This window comes from Castor canadensis, chromosome 16 (genome assembly GCF_047511655.1).
Source record: "Castor canadensis chromosome 16, mCasCan1.hap1v2, whole genome shotgun sequence".
Taxonomy (NCBI): domain Eukaryota; kingdom Metazoa; phylum Chordata; class Mammalia; order Rodentia; family Castoridae; genus Castor; species Castor canadensis.
The window spans coordinates 22,246,109-22,262,252 of NC_133401.1; the positions used below are offsets into that span (position 1 = coordinate 22,246,109).

Below are 16,144 nucleotides of genomic sequence, written 5' to 3' on the forward strand. Positions count from 1 at the left end.
TTGCATGTACTGCCCTCTGCTTGGAACTCTTCTCCCAGTCCAAGGACTAGCTTCCTTCATAACGAATTTCCCCTCACACGTCATGTGCTTTTTTTGTTAATGGATGCATTTTTGCTTCTTGCTCTATGTCAATTCCACAAGGACAGGGATTTGTGCTTATAGAGATTATTCCTGTACACCCAGTGTCTGGCACCTAGTTTCAGTTCCATCTGTGTTTTAAAAGGAACAAGTTTGGGGACCTTTTGCCAGAGAGAAGAGAGAGAATTTAAATAAAATCAATGAAAGCACACATACTGTGGGCCAGTCATTTAGGTTAAACTCAGTCGAGATTAAACTAACATCATTATTCCATTTTCCAGCTCAGAGAACTGAGACCCAGATGGGTTCAGCATCTGGTCACATGTAGTAAGTGGCAGAGACTAGATCCCAACCCTTAAACACTGTGAGAGAGGGAGATGGAGGGGCTACCCCAGCCACAGCCCTTTAGGAGGACTTGAGTAATGATAGAATTTTGTAATTGGATTTCCACCATGCCCTGTTCAACAAATGGCTTTTAGTCCCAAACCTTCTTCAAAAAGCTGCTGCACTACTGAGAGTGTTTCATGGTTGTAATCCCAGCTACTCAAGAAGTAGAGATAACAGGATCTTTGTTCGAGGCTAGCCCAGGCAAAAAAGTTAGTGAGAGTGTATCTCAAAAAACCAAGCTGAATGTGTTGGCTGACACCTGTAATCCCAGCTAGTGGGGAAGCAGAGATAGGTGGATTGTCGTCTGAGACTGGCCCTAGGCGAAAGCATGAGACCCAACACGAAATAATAGACTGAAGGAAAAAAGGGTTGGAGTTGTGGTTCAAGTGGTAGAGCTCAAGGCCCTGAGTTCAGACCCTAGTACAGCAAGGAAAAATAGAAAAGCTGCACAGAACAGTCTTGTGTTGAGGGACTCTGGGATGCTGTTGGGTGTAGAGTGAGTGGCAGGGAGAATTTTCTCAGAATGGCAAGTTATTGGAGCTTGCAAAGTTGAAGGTTGAAGATGAGAAATAGGGGAGAATGAGTGATTCAACAAACATTGATTGAGCACCATCTGTATGCCAGGGACCTTGGCCCCTGCCACTTTGCTGACCTTGTGCCTTGGTTCTTTACCTCTGAGTCCCTTCCCTTCCCTTCCCTGTCCCTCTACTCCAGAGGACCCAAGGATGCCTGTGGCAATTCTGCATGGTGCTTCTAAGATGCAGAGTTAAATAAAAGGACATTCTGGACAGAAAATACAGATTTAAAGATATAGTTTATTAATGTGGGTTGAGGGGGTAAGGAGGATCTAAAAAAGTAGGAGTCTTCTTGGGGTTGGAGGTGAGACAGTGGGAGTTTCAGGTGCTTCACCAGAGCCAGAGGAGCAGGTCAGTAGTGGGGTGTTCCGATGGCCTAAGTCCAGACAGCCTGGCTTGCCAGGATGGACCAGAAGCTCACATAATTCAGATAGGAAAAGAAACCTGGGAAGAGGGCCAAGAGAGTGGGACACAGTTCACTAGCCTGAGCCTAGCCATGTGCCCTATGTCGTATCTAACTTCATCCCCAAACCGAACTGCATCCCCTAACCTGCCCCCAACCCTGTCCTAGATCCAAATGCAACTCCATCCTCTAAAGCCAAACCCACAGCCGTCCCACATTCAGCCTCCCACTTCAGTCCCAGCCTACCTAGCCCTCTGTTTAGCCTCATCCCCACCCCACATTTTATTGCACCACAGGACTGATCCACAACCCTGAAGCCGTGCCCAGTCCACCCCCATCCTATCACAGACCAGTCAGGAGGAAGGCGAAGACACCGATCCAGGCCAGGTAGAAGCTGACCCCCAGCTTGTATGTCATGCCTTCCTGCAGGAACTTCTTGGCCTGCATCAGGTAGAAGACGACACCTAGTATGATGATGGTCCCTGCGTGAGCACAGATGTTAGGAGGCAGGAATCAGGTGTGTGAGGACCCCACTCACAACTGTGTGACTGTCCAGCTCTTGTTCATTACTTCCCCAGTTCGGAACATCTGGGACTTATACCTCTGCTCACACCAGAAAAATGGGCTCCTGACAGGACAGTACCAGAGGACACTGGAGGTGCAAGCCTGTTCTTTGACCGGACAATGGCAGTGACCAAAACCACAGGTTTTGGGACTCTCAGCCTGCCCATGTCCCTCACCTTAAGGCAGCCACTCCATCTCTCAGCCTCAGTTCCCTCATCTGTACAGTAGCCATGATCACAGGACCCGTCACTCAGGGTCTGCATGACTGGTGAATTTCCTGGCACACAGGAAACCCTCAAAGATTAGGACGAGTTCTTCCTATATTGTGTCTTCATTTTGGGTTTCTGAAGCAACGTACAAAGAACTCAGTCATCCTGGTATTTGGAAATGCCATAAATTTAGATAATTTGTGGAAAGGAAAGGTTTTTTTTCAGACTGCAGCATGCTGGTAGTTACTGAAAAATAATCTAGGAAGTATTTTCTGTTTGATTTAAATGAGGGGACTGGAGGTGTGGCTCAAGTGGTAGAGTGCCTGCTTTGTAAGCATGAAGCCTTGAGGTCAAACTGCAATCCCATCCAAAAAAGAAAAAAAGAAAAAAAAAAGGGGATGAACAGAAATGATCTTAGAGAAAATTGTCCCATTTTGATCCAAGGTGTTTTCTACCATTTGGACCTCATATTTAAACATCCAAGGACAGCTACTAGCAAACTGGATATCAACTGCCAGGAAGGACACGGTAAGTTGCGTGTTCTTTAACCTTGGCCATAGTATCAACTCTCCAAGAATGGTTCCCTAATGGGACTGAACGGTGGGGTCAACTCCATAAAGTGCAGGAAGGCAATGCCCCTCATTTGCAAATTAAGATCCTGCCAACTTTTTGCATCCTTGGCACAGAAAAGGAACACTAAACTGTTCTAATCAGTGTATCAGTTTTGAGTTAGTTGGATGGGGGTGGGTGGGTTACTTAAAGAGATAACTTTGTACAAATCGTCCCTCTCCTTCCTCCCTCTCTCCCTTCTTTCCTCCTCCCTCTCTCCCTTCTTTCCTTTCTTTTTGAAAGTAGACTGCCAAATGCAGTACCTCATTTGGATGTGTCTGGAGTCTTGAAAGCTTCACTAACTTATGTTCTCCCACAACTGGAGAACAGAGTGTGAGGTACCCATGTACGCTTGACCAAGGAATGGTTCTCCACTATTGGGGAAGGTTGTCCTCTTCAACCAAATATGCAGCTTTGGGAGGGACTCATATGGCAGGGGAAGCAAAGAAAGGGGCTCTCTTCATCCAGATCAGTTGGGAAATCCTGGTGATCAGTGGGGTGACATGTCATAGCCAGATCCCCCTCATTTCCTAATTCAGTCCTTGCTACATCTCCACATGGTAGGAAACTTTAGTCCCATTCTACAGAATAGAAAACTGTGACTCAGAAAGTGAAGTAGCCTGAACAAAATCACAGAACACTGGTGTGGGTGGTGAGATGTGGGATGGGGTTGCATGTTGGGTACAGGATGGGGCCATGCTGGGGACAGGATTATGGTGGAGGAGTTGATGTTTTGTGCTTGGGAAGATGGGGCATTGGATATGGGGAAGAGGACAGAGTTGGGAACAGGTTGGGATGAATTTGAGAGTGAGGCTCACAGGATAAGGATGGATGGGGAATGAGAGTAAGGTGGGGTTGGAGTTGAGCTAGGATTGAGTTTGAGGTTGAAGTTCTTAGGTGACAGGGTTGGACTGAATTTGAAAGTGTAGAGGGTGATGAGGCATGAGGTTAAGTTGGGTGTTGAGATTTGTGAAGAGGTTGGGGATACAAATGGAGACGATTTGAAGAAAAAGCTAGAATTGGGACGTGGTAGGGATGGGCATGGACATCAGGGAGGGGATGAGGATGGCTTTGAGATCTGCCGGTGGTGAGATGGGAGTTGAAGTGAAGGGTGGTTTGGGGGCTGGAGGTGATTTCTTACAGGGGTGGGTTGGAGTTTGGAAGGAGATGGGATTGCAGTTGGGGTTGACGTGAGAATGGAGATGGGCTTGGCGTGTGGTGAGGCTGGGACTGGGGTCCTGATTGGCCTTGGACCCGGGGGAAGGACTGTAGAAGTGTACCAGTCATGATGCTGCAGATGAAGAGGAAGAAGTCGAGCACTGGCAGCTTGGCACTTGTGAAGAATATGGTGCTAATTAGGCCCACGAAGAGGCAGAAGCTGGTGATGCTGGCGATAACGAGGAAGGCCCATGCAAAGTCCAGCAGGTCTGCGGAAAGAAGAGGTCAAGAACACTGAGACTGTCCTTCAGGCTCAGAGCATGGGGGAGGAGGAACTGGCAAGTCTAGGGGTATTCTCAACCCCGCCTCCCCTGAAAATGATTCTCCTATCAAGAAAATTGAAATTGGGCTCTAAAGAAGGGATGTTAGGTTTGACATCTGCAGCATCAGGACATATCCTGGGCCAGTGGGAACAGGTTCTTGGGTAGTGTGAAGTAGGGTGAGAATCACCCTAGAGCTGTGAGGACCACCCCAAGGTAGAGAGAAACCAGTCCATGACAGGAGAAGGGGTCCCTGGGACAAGAGGAGAGATAAGTCCCAGGAAGGGGAGGACAGGGCCGGCCTTACATGCGTTCTGGTCATATTCATGGAGGCAGGAGACCTCTGGGCAGCGGACAAAGAAGATGGTGTTGATGGGGATGGTCAGGGAGCCAGCAGGGTCCCCAGGGGGCATCAGTGGCACCTGGAAGTGGACCCAGGGCTGGCCAAGGGAGATGAGACAAATCATCACCATGCCAGTGAAGGTCAGTGTCAGGCTTAGCTGGTGCGTGATCTTCCTGGCCTCATGTAGCAGCCGCCAGCCTGGGGGCAGCAGTGAATGGCGGCTGTACCTGTTTTGAAACCTGCAGCAGATCACACACCGCCACTGTCAGCTCTAAGTCCACCCATCCCTGCCCTCTGCCCAGCTATTCCAGACCCAGCCTTAAGACCCTGCCCACCCTGTATTGACCCTATCCGCTCTATATCCCCAGGTGCCACACCTCCAGTTTCTGACACACCAGCCACCATGCTTCCGGTCTCTGACCCTTGACTACTGTCAGTTCCCCAGGATGTGGCTGCCTGCTTGGGCCTGTGCCTCTTACCCTTCAGTGCTGATCCCAGTGGAGCTGCCTGATGAGAAGTTTTGGCTGTTGTCTATTGCATGATGGTGAAACTGGGAGATCTGGTCATCCTCCAAGCTCTTCTCAAAGTCCCAGAAAATTGATTCAGTGCTTTTGATACTGGCCTCAGGGCTGTGCGTAATAGATGGGGGGACATCCACACTGGGCCGTGTTAGTTTGTGTGAGAGACTGAACACCCTGGTTTTTGATTGGTTCTTTTCCATACTAGATTGATCCCTAGTCTCTGACCGGGTATTTGCCAGGGTTTGAGAGCTCTGAGGACTGAAGTGACCTTGAAAAGCTGGGGGAGCATCTCGGGAATTGACCCAACGATTGTAGGAAACTGGTGGAGTGTCACTGGCCCGGCGACTGTAGGAAAACGTCAAGGGCTCTTGAATACTGACCCTGCGAGAGCTGAGGACTGGTGGTGGCTCCTGTATACTGACCCTGCGAGGGCTGAGGGGTGGTAGGAGATCCTGGATACTGACTCTGGGAGGGCTGGAGGCTGGTGGAGACTCCTGGACACTGACCCGATGAGTGAGAATACTTTGCAAGGGCTCTTGGGTACTGACCCAGTGGCCATGGAGGGGGGGTGGACGGTCTTGGGAATGGGCTTCAGGGCTGAAGGTAGTTGGCACAGTGCCTTGGGTCTCAGCGTGGGTGGAGTTGGAAGCTCCTGGCTGAGTGCTCTGAAAATTAGATTGAGATTTCTGGGCCATGTTGAAGAGCAGGGCAGGGCCAGTACCTGGATGTATTCAGCCCGCTAACTGCTTCAGTCTCTCCTGGGCACTTCCATGGCCACCTGGAAGCCTGTGGGTTTCTCCCGGGTTCAAGCTCCGTCCTTTGGCATTTGTCCTCTTTGTCTCCTCATCTGTGTTTACTGGTTTCTCTTGCTGTCCCAAGGGCAGGGCTCAGGGATTTGGTCTGGCCTGCAGCTGGAGCAGGGGGGTGGAGTAGGTTCTATGACAGTTGGGATTCCAGGAGGCCCAGAGGCTGGCCATGGCCTCAGATACCACGCTATCCCTTTGTGAGTGACTTGAGGGCTAGGGCTGGGGCTGGGGACTCAGCGTAGGGTCTGAGAAGCGAGGACTGGGTTAAGAGGGCATGTGCTGTGTCAGTGAAGGGACAGGCCAGCCTGGGGACAGGGATGGGCAGTGCCAAGTGAGGGCAGTTCCTGGAGTGCCTGAGATCTGAATTTATAATCCCCTCTTCCCTTCTGCCTCTTCCCCACCACTCCTCAGGATTCTTCTGATTGCACTTCCTTCTTTGACACCTTCTCCAGTTCTTTGTGTCTCCTCACCCCCTTGCTTCCTTCCTCCTCTGTTTCTGTCCCTCTTCATCTTCCCTGGGGACTCAGAGAACTTGGGCCTGCTCCCTGCTCCCCAAGACCTCCAGTTTGGGGCTGGGGAGAGGAGACAGAGCCAGCCTCAGCCTGACATGGAGGGAGAGAGCTCAGGAGGTGTGTGGGCACCCCAAAGTGTGTGTGTGTGTGGCCTCTCCTGCTGGAGAGGGGAAGACTCTTTCGATTCTTTGCCATACTTTTATGATGAGCTTTTGAGGGAAAATAAAGCCTTACAAATTTTTCCTTCCTCCCTTTCTTCCTCCCCCCTATCTTCCTCCCTCTCTCCTTCCTTCCTCCTTTCCTTCATTTGTTGTACTGGGGTTGGAGCTGAGGGACTCTCTCTTGCTAGGAAGACACTCTACCACTTGAGCCATATTCCCAGACCCTTTGTGCTTTTGGTATTATTTCAGTTAAGGTCTAGAGCAGGCTGGCCTTGGATCTTGATCCTCCTACCTAGGTCTCCAGAGCAGCTTCTAGTACAGGTGTGTGCCACCACGCTCGGATTATTGGTTGACTTGGGAGTCTCACTAACTTTTTGCCTGGGCTGCCCTCAAACTGTGATCTTTTCAATCTCGGCCTCCTCAGTAGCTGGGATTACAGTCGTGAGCCATTGTGCCCAGCTCCTACAAACTTCTAAATGTTTTTAAACTAGTGCTGTATTGCTTTATTTTTTGTTTGCTTTGATAAGCGGTAGTGATTAGATTAGCCATCTTTTCAAGTGACGATGGACTTTGCATCTCTGTCTTTTTGAACAGGTTGTTCTTCCCCTTTTCCTGTCTCCCTGTTCAGTGCTGATCAGGGAAGAGAGCTCTGTAGTAGGGATATGAAAGGCAGTGCAGTTAGCAGTGATGATCTGAGACTGTGCGGCCCAGATTGGAAACATGGCTTTGTCCCTACTGGCTGTGTGTGAATGTGAGCATGTCATCCAACAGCTCTGAAGCTCTGTCTCCTCAGGTGTCCCTGGAGACAATAATACTTCACAGGGTTGTTGTGAGGACAAAATGGCAAATAACACATCTGCGCCCTAAGAACCCATGGTAAAAAAAAAAGGTCAGTTGAATCCTATGTACACTTCAGTCCCTGATTTTAACTCCAAAATTTTCTTTCTGTTATGGGGGTGTGACTCAAGGGTCAGAGCGCCTGTCTAAGCAAGCTTAAGCTCCTGAGTTCAAACCCCAGTACCACCAAAAAATTAATAAAGCAAACAAGTAAACAAACAAAAGTTTCTTTCTTCATCCCTACCTTGTTCCTGAGGCCGAGGCTCATATTCTTCCTTCCTTGAAATCCACATTGAGATGCACCACAGGGGAGGAGAAATGAGTTATTTTTGCGGGCCACCATTGATGGGCAAGTCATTGCTTTATTCATGCTTTCACTCATGGCTCAGTCTACCTAACAAATGTCAGAGGTCCTGTGCCAGGCTGTGGGGCTATAACAAAAACCAAACTGGATAGGATCATGAAACTCGAGAAGACTGGCAGAGAAAAATACTGAAATCATTAATCACGAGTCTGTGTGTGCGAGTGAAGGACCTTGCCCCCGGGAGCATTTAACACAGGCTATGCGGGGCTCAGGAGGAAGAGGATGGTGGGAAGGGAAGAGATGCAGTGGTGGTGGAGGTAGAGTGGAAGTTGGGTGTAGGACAAGGCAAGTTTGGTGGGCAGATGGTTGGAATTCAGCAGGGATTCAGAATAAGGTAAAAGGCAGGTTTTGGGTGGGGTTGGGGATGTGAATATGGGTGGGGTGGAGACTGGGATGCAGCAAAGCTAGGAAGAAAGATCCAGGCCACCAGAAAGCCATTCTCTCCCAGCAAACTTAGGAGATGCACTGGACCCATCAGACCAGCTGTTTCTCTGGGAGGAGGACCGCGAGTTCATCCTGCGGGGCTGGTCTCTTGTCTTCATCACCCTGGCAATCCTGCTGGTGTTCAGCGTGGCAGATGGGCGAATGGCCCACCTGCAAGGCCCCTACACTGGCTACCTGGGATTCTGGACCAACTGTAGGAAGCACAAGTGTGCCAGTGTGGGCCAAGTCACCGGTCAGTGATGCCTGCACAAGCCAGGGGTCTCCAGATGGGTCTCTGGAAGTGACTGGGATGGAGGTCTCCTAGGAGTCTCATTGGGGAGGGCCTCAGGATGGGGGGGTCTCTGAGGATGCCAGGGGGTGCTTTCTGAGTGACAGTGGACTTTGGAGTTTCTAGGAGGTGACTTGGGTGATGTGAGGGGGTGATTTGGAGGGTGTTTCTGTCAGGACATTGTGGGTGTGTGTTCAGCGGCTCATGGTGCCAGTGGAGTGGCTGGGACATGGCCTGAGAGTGTGGGGATGACCTTGGGCATCTGTCCCCTCCCCCAGTTCTCATTCACATGAGCAAGGGCTTCATGATGCTTGCCCTGGCCCTGTGCTTGGTGCTGCTCCCCGCCATGGTCATCTCTTTCCGCTCAATCTTCAGGCGCCTGAGCAAGATCGACTTTGTCTGCAGTTTCCTGAGCATCAGCGTTGGTAAGCTGGGCCCTCTCTTGCTGTGTGGCTTATTGACTTCCCTCTTTGGTTCAGACCCACATGTGGGGTCCATTCTCTCTCCCAGGGTCTGTTTCTTTGTTCCTTCCCTGCTCTCTAGGTGTCTGTCAGTGTGTCGTGAGTGCATGCGTGTGTGTGTGTGTGTGTGTGTCTGCTGGTCATGGAGGGTGGGAGAGGAAGTCTGTCCCTCTTCTCTTACTGGGGGTCACAGAGTCACTGTCCAGCCTCCTGTCTGTCTCTGGCCCCATCCCTTTGCAGGGCTCCTGCTTCTCCTCAGCCTGGCACTCTTTGCAGTCAACTGCCAGAGCCTGCACCCGAAGCCCCAGGTGTCCTACCTGGTGACCTTCTACCTCTGCTTGTGCGCCAGCTGCTTGATGCTGTGGGCAGGTGAGGGCCAGGCCTGAGAGAAAGGGCAGGGCCTTGCCGGGCATGGGGCGGAGCCTAGGGTGGGTGGGCGGGTCTTAGCCGAGCTGGGGGCGGAGCCCGGGGAGAAAGGCGGGGCTGGACTGGAGGGATGGGGCGGGGCCTGGGGAGACACTGGAGTGCAGCGCCCACCCCGGCCCCTCCCCCAGGAGCCCTGTCCTACTTAAACCAGGTGGGCTTGTGGAGTCGAGGCTTGCGCTTCATGGAGCAGCGGCTGAGCTTTCGCCGCTGGCTGCGGCAGCAGTGCGCCCTGGAGCGCTTGTCCCAACAGCAGGTGTCGGGCTTTCGGACCCTTGATGTGCCCAGTTCATTCTCCACCCAGAGTGACCTTCAAAGCCCTCCAGAGAATAACGCCAGAGCTTCTCAGGACACCAACCAGTAACTGAGGCCCGACGCTGGGTCCTCTCCTTCAGGGTGGCTATGTTCCGAGACTCCACCTCACTTGAGGCTCTCGTCCCTGAAAATGGGCAGCACCTGAAGACAGGTGGCCCACCCGGGTCCTGTCCTTGTCACCTGGATCATCACAGGGCCCCCCATGCCAGAAGTCCGATGCTCCCCTCCGGTTCTGCCCCTTGCAGCAGACACTCGTCCTTGACCCATGTGAGCCATGGCAGCCTGTTCTACTGAGTCCTGAGTGCAGCTGGCTTGTGTGGCTCCATCCCTGGCCCGGCTACACCCCGCCCCCGTGCCACCCTCACAGGCCTCGCCTCAAACCCCCTCCATCCTCTTGGCCTGGGCTGTACACATCCAAGCTCCTCTCCTGGAGGGATGTCCGGCCCCACCCTACATAGCCACTCCTGTCCCCAGGGCCAAACACTGCATCCAGCATTTGCTGAAGCCAGGACCTCGTTCGGTGCAGGTACCTCCCCAGGAAAGCGTGGCTGGCACTAACAAGCCTCCTCCCTCTTTCTGATTCCCCTCCACAATAAAGCATGGGTGATATCCAGTCACTAGTGCTGCCCACACTCCAAAGGGAGCAACTGACTCTCCCATTGGGTCCACTTGTGCCAGGACAGGGTCTTCCACCATGAGCAAACCAGTCTGGCATCCCTGACTTGTCCCTTGGGGTCTGAGCCTTTCCTGCCTGTTTTCATGTCACAGCCCCTCCCTTTCCTCGCTTGCATGTGACACCTGCCAAGTTGGGACCAAGGAAGTTCTGACCTCAGTGGGAGGGTCCTGGACATGTAGGTGCAGCGCTTGGAAGGCCAGATAAAGTCAGAACATGACACTCACTGGATGCATATTCTCTTTTACTGGGAGAAGGGGACAGTGGGGGATTCAAGGGTGGGCCTCCATAGTATCCTTTATCCACTGCAAATACTCAAAGACTTTGGTGTAGACGGCAGGCTTGTTGGGGCTGCCACATGGGATGTGGCCCCAGGATGTGATCCCCTGAAATATTCCATCGCAGATCAGTGGGCCCCCTGAGTCACCCTGTGAACAGCAGATAGCAAAAGTGAGTAAGGTCTGCAGGCCAGGCCAGAGCCCACTGGCCAGCCCACTGGACTCCAGAGCCCACTCCCAGAGGATGTAAGACAGAGGCCAGAGTCCTGGCCCCTGGGGAAGGGAGGTCAAGTCCAGCTCCTGCAAATTGAGCTCAGAAGGAGCAGGAGCAGGAGCAGCAGCAGCTATGGGACCGATTGTCCCCTCAGGGATCGTATCCCAGACCTTGTCCAGGAAGCTTTCCTGGACTAGACAGAACACAGGTGCTACAGGGAGAGGGGGTGCCTGCAAGGTACCAGAAAGGGGAAGCAACTGAGGCACTGGGGGCGGGGCTACAACAGGGCAGCCTTGGATCAGATGCTGGGTAAGATTATCTCTCAGAGACCAGTTCCTAATCCCAGTCCCTTCCCCCAGCCCTCCAACACCCAGCAGGGAGGCTCTGCTTACCACACAGGTGTCTTTACCACCTTCCAAGTGCCCAGCACACAGCATAAATTCTGTCACCTTCTGGGGGTGGGCTTTATCACACACTTCATTAGCCAGGAGTGTCTGATCTACACACTGGATATCATCTGGGAACTGGACTGCAGTCCAGGGAGAAAAAGAGCAGTGGGCTGACCCCAGCTGGGTCCTCACCCCTCCCCTCCTCCCCCAGACTCCAGGTGTCCAGACTCCAGGCTGCCCTATCTGACCCACACATACATTTTTCTGGTTCAGTGCTGCCCCAGCCTGATGTAAGGCAGGTGCTGCCCTCCACTGGTTCCTTGGTGGGGAGATCCAGGAGCTTCACGGAGTCTGTGATCTGAGCGGGATGCTTCAGTCGGAGCAGCATCAGATCATGGCTGTAGTCCTCGTCTGGGTGGCGGGTGTTGTTCTTCAGGAGGCTCAAGTTGAAGCTTGGGTGTGGGAAGTCATCACTGACTTGGACGTACTGAGCTTCGGTTTCATCATCAAACAGATTGTGGCGACCCAGCCAGAGTTGGTAATTGCTGGGATGGACAAGGATGGAGAGAATGAAGAGAGAGGACTTGCTAGGGCTCTTGGGGCAGGGAGCACAGGTGATGGTCCCCAAGAGAGACAGACAGTAAATGAGGAAGAATAGACAGAGAGGGAGAGGGAGGGAAAGAAGGATGGGGAGAGAAAGTGAAGGGGAGGGGGAAGAAGAGGGAAGGAGAGGAGAGGAAAAAGACAGCAGAAGGAGAAGAGGGGTGGGACAATGCACATGAAAGGCAGACACAAAAACTAGAGTGGAAAGAAAGAGCTACAGGGATGGATGGGGAGAGAGGCAGAAGGAACAGAGCGGAAGCAGACAGCAGAAAGGAGACAGGACAAGAAGAAAAGGCAGAGACAGAAAGACAAAGGGAGGACAGGGGAGAAAAGTCCAAGGGAAGAAGTGGGAAAAAATTGGGAACAGGACACAAGAAGTAAAGAGGGAGAAGGGAGAAAGAGATGGAGGGGGAGAGAGAGAGAGGAGAGAGAGGAGAGAGAAGGAGAGAGAAAGGAGAGAGGGTGGAATGGTGCAGGGCAGGAGGTGGGGTGAGGGCCTGAGAGCTGCTCAGCTGCAGTGGAGCTGGGCAGAGGGCTCCCCAGCAGGAGGGCCTGGCCAGAAGCCCAAGGTCATGGCTCCTCCCTCCCCAGCACCCTGCCTTCCCCTCCCCTTTAACTCTTCTTCTTTCTCCCTCCCTGGTGAGTTGTTCTTTCCCAGCTCCAGCTACTCCCAGCTTTCCCTGTGTTTCCCTAGAGTGGACAGAAGGGCCTGCAGGGAGGCACCAAGCAGAGGGAGAAGTGTCCTTCACACATACACAGTTTGGGCCTGTCCTTCCTTTTCTATCAGGTTTCCCACACTGCATCCCCCTGGTTCATCCTGGAGTGTGGTCGGTAGTGATGGAGGAGGAGTGTGAGACTGAGACCCAAAGAGAGAAAGATGGTCAGAGACATGGATGGGGACACATACAGTGGTGACAGAGGGCCACAAAGATATCCACACAAGGACAGAGATGGGGGCAGACCAAGAGACATGGAGAGAAAAGGAAGACAAGCAAAAACACATCATGGAAAGACACAAGAGGCAGACACAAGAGAGACAGTAGCAGGAGAAAGTCCATGTGGCCAGCATGGTCCTGCCTCAGCTCTTCCCCTCTTTTCAACCCCACAAAACTCCATCATTCTTTTCCCCTGATCCTGGCCTGAGGTCAGTCTGGAATCCTGCTGGCTGCTCTCTCCTGGGGAGCCCTGTGCCCTCTTTCTCAACCCCCAGTCCCTACTCACTCGCTTTTGCAGTGGGCAGCTGTGAGTACCCAATGGGTGCCCACCAGGACGCCCCCACACTGGAAATTGCTGTAATGGTACACAGCTGCCTGCCAGGGGTGGGAGTTCCTCTGACACTCTGAGCCTCCAATGATTCGAGACTGGATCGGGGGAGCAGCACCTGCAGAAAGGTCAGGGGGAAACTGGACTCTGAGAAGGGTTGAAGTACAGAGAGGCATTAGGCCAGGGCTGGGGTCTGGGCACAAGGCCAAGGGATTTGTGGAAGGGTCTCAAATCCAAGAGGCTCCCATGGGCTTGCAGGTTGAGGCCGGTCCTGGGTGGGAGATATATGCTCTGGGGACAGAGCTGACCTCAGAAGTTAGGGTAGGGGATGCCCAGGCAGCATCTGGAGCAGTTGTCCACTCAGTAGGTCGGTCATGAGGGTCTTAGGCTGAGGGATGGGAGGTGGGTTGTTCAGAGACTGAAGGATTCCAGAAACCAGGGAGAAGGGCTCATGAGAGAGGATCCAGGCTGGGAGAAGTCCAATTTGGAGGCTCAGGTTTCCTAGGCTAGGGAAATGTTAGGGCCTGGGCTGGGTTTTTGGGGTTCGGGAGAGGATGAGGTATTAGAAAACTAGGTCTGTGTGGAAGAAGGCTGTGGAAAGGGGAGTTTAGGGTCTCTGGTTTGGAGTGGTAGTGTTAGAATTTTGGGATCATAGGATAAAGAAAAGAAAGAAAGAGTTAAAGCTGGGGTGAGCTTCTGAAAGCTTTTCGGGGGGGGCTTCTCATGTTGCAGGAAGGCATCCATGGGGGAGGGGCCCTGAGAACAGGGTTGTGGTCGGTACTAGGATGGGGCTCAGTGACAGTCATTCTGGGCTAGGGTGAGGGGCGGACCCTACTGCTTGTGGGGATGGAGTCATGGTCTGAGAGAACTGGAGAGATTTGGGGGTCTTGGGGGCATTTTCAGACAGGCAAGTAAAAGGAATTAAAACAGACCAAGCCATCATGGATATCAAGTGATGTGGGGTTGTAAAATCACACATTGGGTCCTTGGTAGACCAGGCATGATGGCCTGCCTGTGAAGGCATTCAGGATACTGGGTAGGGTCCCAGAAAACCACAGCTGGGGGAAGGGGCTCAGGTGGAAAGGGGATGAAGCTTGTGGCAGATGGAAATTCTGTAAGGACAGAGGTCGGGGTGTTTTTTCTGGGAGGGAAGACTGGGCTACTGACTGGAGTGGGGGCAGAGAGAAGGGACATTTGCATATCCCCATGTCAGGATGAGAGACCCTTGTGTCTCCTGCCAATTTGTTTGAGAAACAAACCCCTACCAGGATTGTGTGGTGGAATTTGGGGGACTTGGGAGGAAGGGGGGACAGGCCGCCTATGTCTGCAGGACACATCTGACAGCTGGGGGGAGAAAGTCACTGGGTATGGAGGACTTAGGCCACTGAGACACATAAAAATAGAGAGTTACAAGGGATGATCAGGGTCCCAGGGCTGGGGATTTCTTGGAGGAGGTGGAGAACCCCAAAGAGAGACAGAGATGGCCCAGGACCTTCCCTTTTGGTACTGGCTAGAGAAGAGGAGGAAGTTCTGAGGCAGGTGGGCAGTCATAGGGATGTGATGTCCAGGGAGGGCTGTGACAGTGAAGAGCTGCAGGAGAGAGAAAGAGCCTGGTTCTTGGTCTAGGGTGGACTGTGGACTGGAGGGATGAGGCCAGGGAGCTGGGTGGGAGTGGAAGGACTTACAGGGGTGAAGGAAGGATGAGAATCAGGGCCCCCACCACTGCCCACATGCCCCCCACTGTCTTACCAGTCCCCCCCAGGGACAGGGCAAGGCACAGAAGCAGGAACCACATGATGTCAGAGATGTCCAGTGGTGGGCAGGCGGGCGGTGAGCTAGTAGCTGGGAACCTCCTTGGTGAGTCTTTAAAAGTCCTCATGCCCCCAGAGCCCCGCCCTTGCCCTGCTGGCACCTGATGCTGGCCAGGGTCCCGCCCTTGTCAAAGGAGGCGGACTTTCCCCCAACCCCCAGCTAGGGAAGGGGAGGGAAGACCTGCACCTGTTGTCCTGCAGGTCCTGGGTCATGCTGGCTGTATGCCCAGGGCTCAGGCCAGGTGGGGTGGGGCCTGTAGCTCCTGGGGCCTTGCTCTGGCCCATACAACCAGCAAGACTAAATGGGAGTTGGAGCACTATAGAAACAGTGGGGTAAAGGATTAACTGACATCCATTACAAAGTTCCAAGAATGGTCCTGCACCTCAAGATCTAGGGTCCACTCCAATACCAGTGGTGACTGCTGAGAGCAGGATACCAAGTTCTCAGCTGTAGCTCCCCCTGAAATACAAACCTTGGCAGTCAGAATTCTGTGATTGTGAAACTCTTAGACCGAGGATCTAGAGATCCAAATTTATATAGAAATATGGGGTACTCATTATCGCATTTGGGGCACCCTGTGATCTAAGAATATGAATTTTCAGGAGTCACCAAGGGTAAAATTCCTAGCTTTTTAATGTTCACTGTCTCTCCAAACAATGTGAGGATCACAATGACCCTTCCTGTTCCCCAAATATGTGTGCTCAAGGTCATGTCCTTTTATGTGGAAGAGATCTGGATTAACTCCCTTTCCAGATCGAGATGATCACCACAAAATCCTATTACTGTCCCCATTCACCAACATCATATGTAGATGTCAAGGACCAAGTTCACGTGTGTCACCATTCAGTGAACTTAAAAATCACACTTTGGGGTCTCTGAAGAGAAACAATAGCTAGATTCCTCTAGGCTCAATGTTTTTACCATAGGCTTCCAACATGTGATTTTGGGCTCTTTGGTAAAATCAGAAGCAGCTCACAAGATTCTTGCCTCAGGCGTGTGGCTTGAGAAATGAAGAGGATTTGTCTGTGTGACTTGGCTGTCAGGAAGCCTGGAGCTCAATGTGGAGGATAAAGAAGTCACCCCTGGGAAGGCAGTGCATGTGGATCCCTCACACTGGGACTCGAAGTATTTACAAAGTGTCAGGCGCTCATCAG

General features: G+C 52.4%; 2 protein-coding genes across 2 annotated transcripts; both read right to left on the reverse strand.

The window, feature by feature from the left end:
• Positions 1-1,109: 1,109 nt before the first annotated feature.
• Positions 1,110-6,436, reverse strand: LOC141418073 (uncharacterized). The gene is made up of 5 exons (XM_074058071.1): positions 5,126-6,436; positions 4,611-4,885; positions 4,106-4,252; positions 1,794-1,925; positions 1,110-1,484 (listed from the first exon to the last, which is right to left on the reverse strand). Exons 1-5 carry the CDS (start codon positions 5,860-5,862, stop codon positions 1,417-1,419), a joined length of 1,359 nt encoding a protein of 452 aa, XP_073914172.1. The 5' UTR covers positions 5,863-6,436; the 3' UTR covers positions 1,110-1,416.
• Positions 6,437-10,658: 4,222 nt separating this feature from the next.
• Positions 10,659-15,085, reverse strand: LOC141418074 (kallikrein-1-like). Its single transcript, XM_074058072.1, has 5 exons — positions 14,928-15,085; positions 13,137-13,296; positions 11,571-11,857; positions 11,316-11,452; positions 10,659-10,859 (listed from the first exon to the last, which is right to left on the reverse strand). The coding sequence occupies exons 1-5, from the start codon at positions 15,055-15,057 to the stop codon at positions 10,704-10,706; spliced, it is 870 nt and encodes a 289-aa protein (XP_073914173.1). The 5' UTR covers positions 15,058-15,085; the 3' UTR covers positions 10,659-10,703.
• Positions 15,086-16,144: the final 1,059 nt, after the last annotated feature.

Bases quoted from the DNA above. Each gene is read 5' to 3' on its own strand.
- LOC141418073 (XM_074058071.1), bottom strand. From the start codon at position 5,862: ATGGCCCAGAAATCTCAATCTAATTTTCAGAGCACTCAGCCAGGAGCT. The intron at 4,886-5,125 runs GTAAGAGGCACA...GATCTGCTGCAG, and splicing joins ACTGGGATCAGCACTGAAGG to GTTTCAAAACAGGTACAGCC. The intron at 4,253-4,610 runs GTAAGGCCGGCC...TTCTTTCCGCAG, and splicing joins TGAATATGACCAGAACGCAT to ACCTGCTGGACTTTGCATGG.
- LOC141418074 (XM_074058072.1), bottom strand. From the start codon at position 15,057: ATGAGGACTTTTAAAGACTCACCAAGGAGGTTCCCAGCTACTAGCTCA. The intron at 11,453-11,570 runs GTATGTGTGGGT...CCTGGACTGCAG, and splicing joins CAGCACTGAACCAGAAAAAT to TCCAGTTCCCAGATGATATC. The intron at 10,860-11,315 runs GTAAGCAGAGCC...TGCTGTTCACAG, and splicing joins GTGGTAAAGACACCTGTGTG to GGTGACTCAGGGGGCCCACT.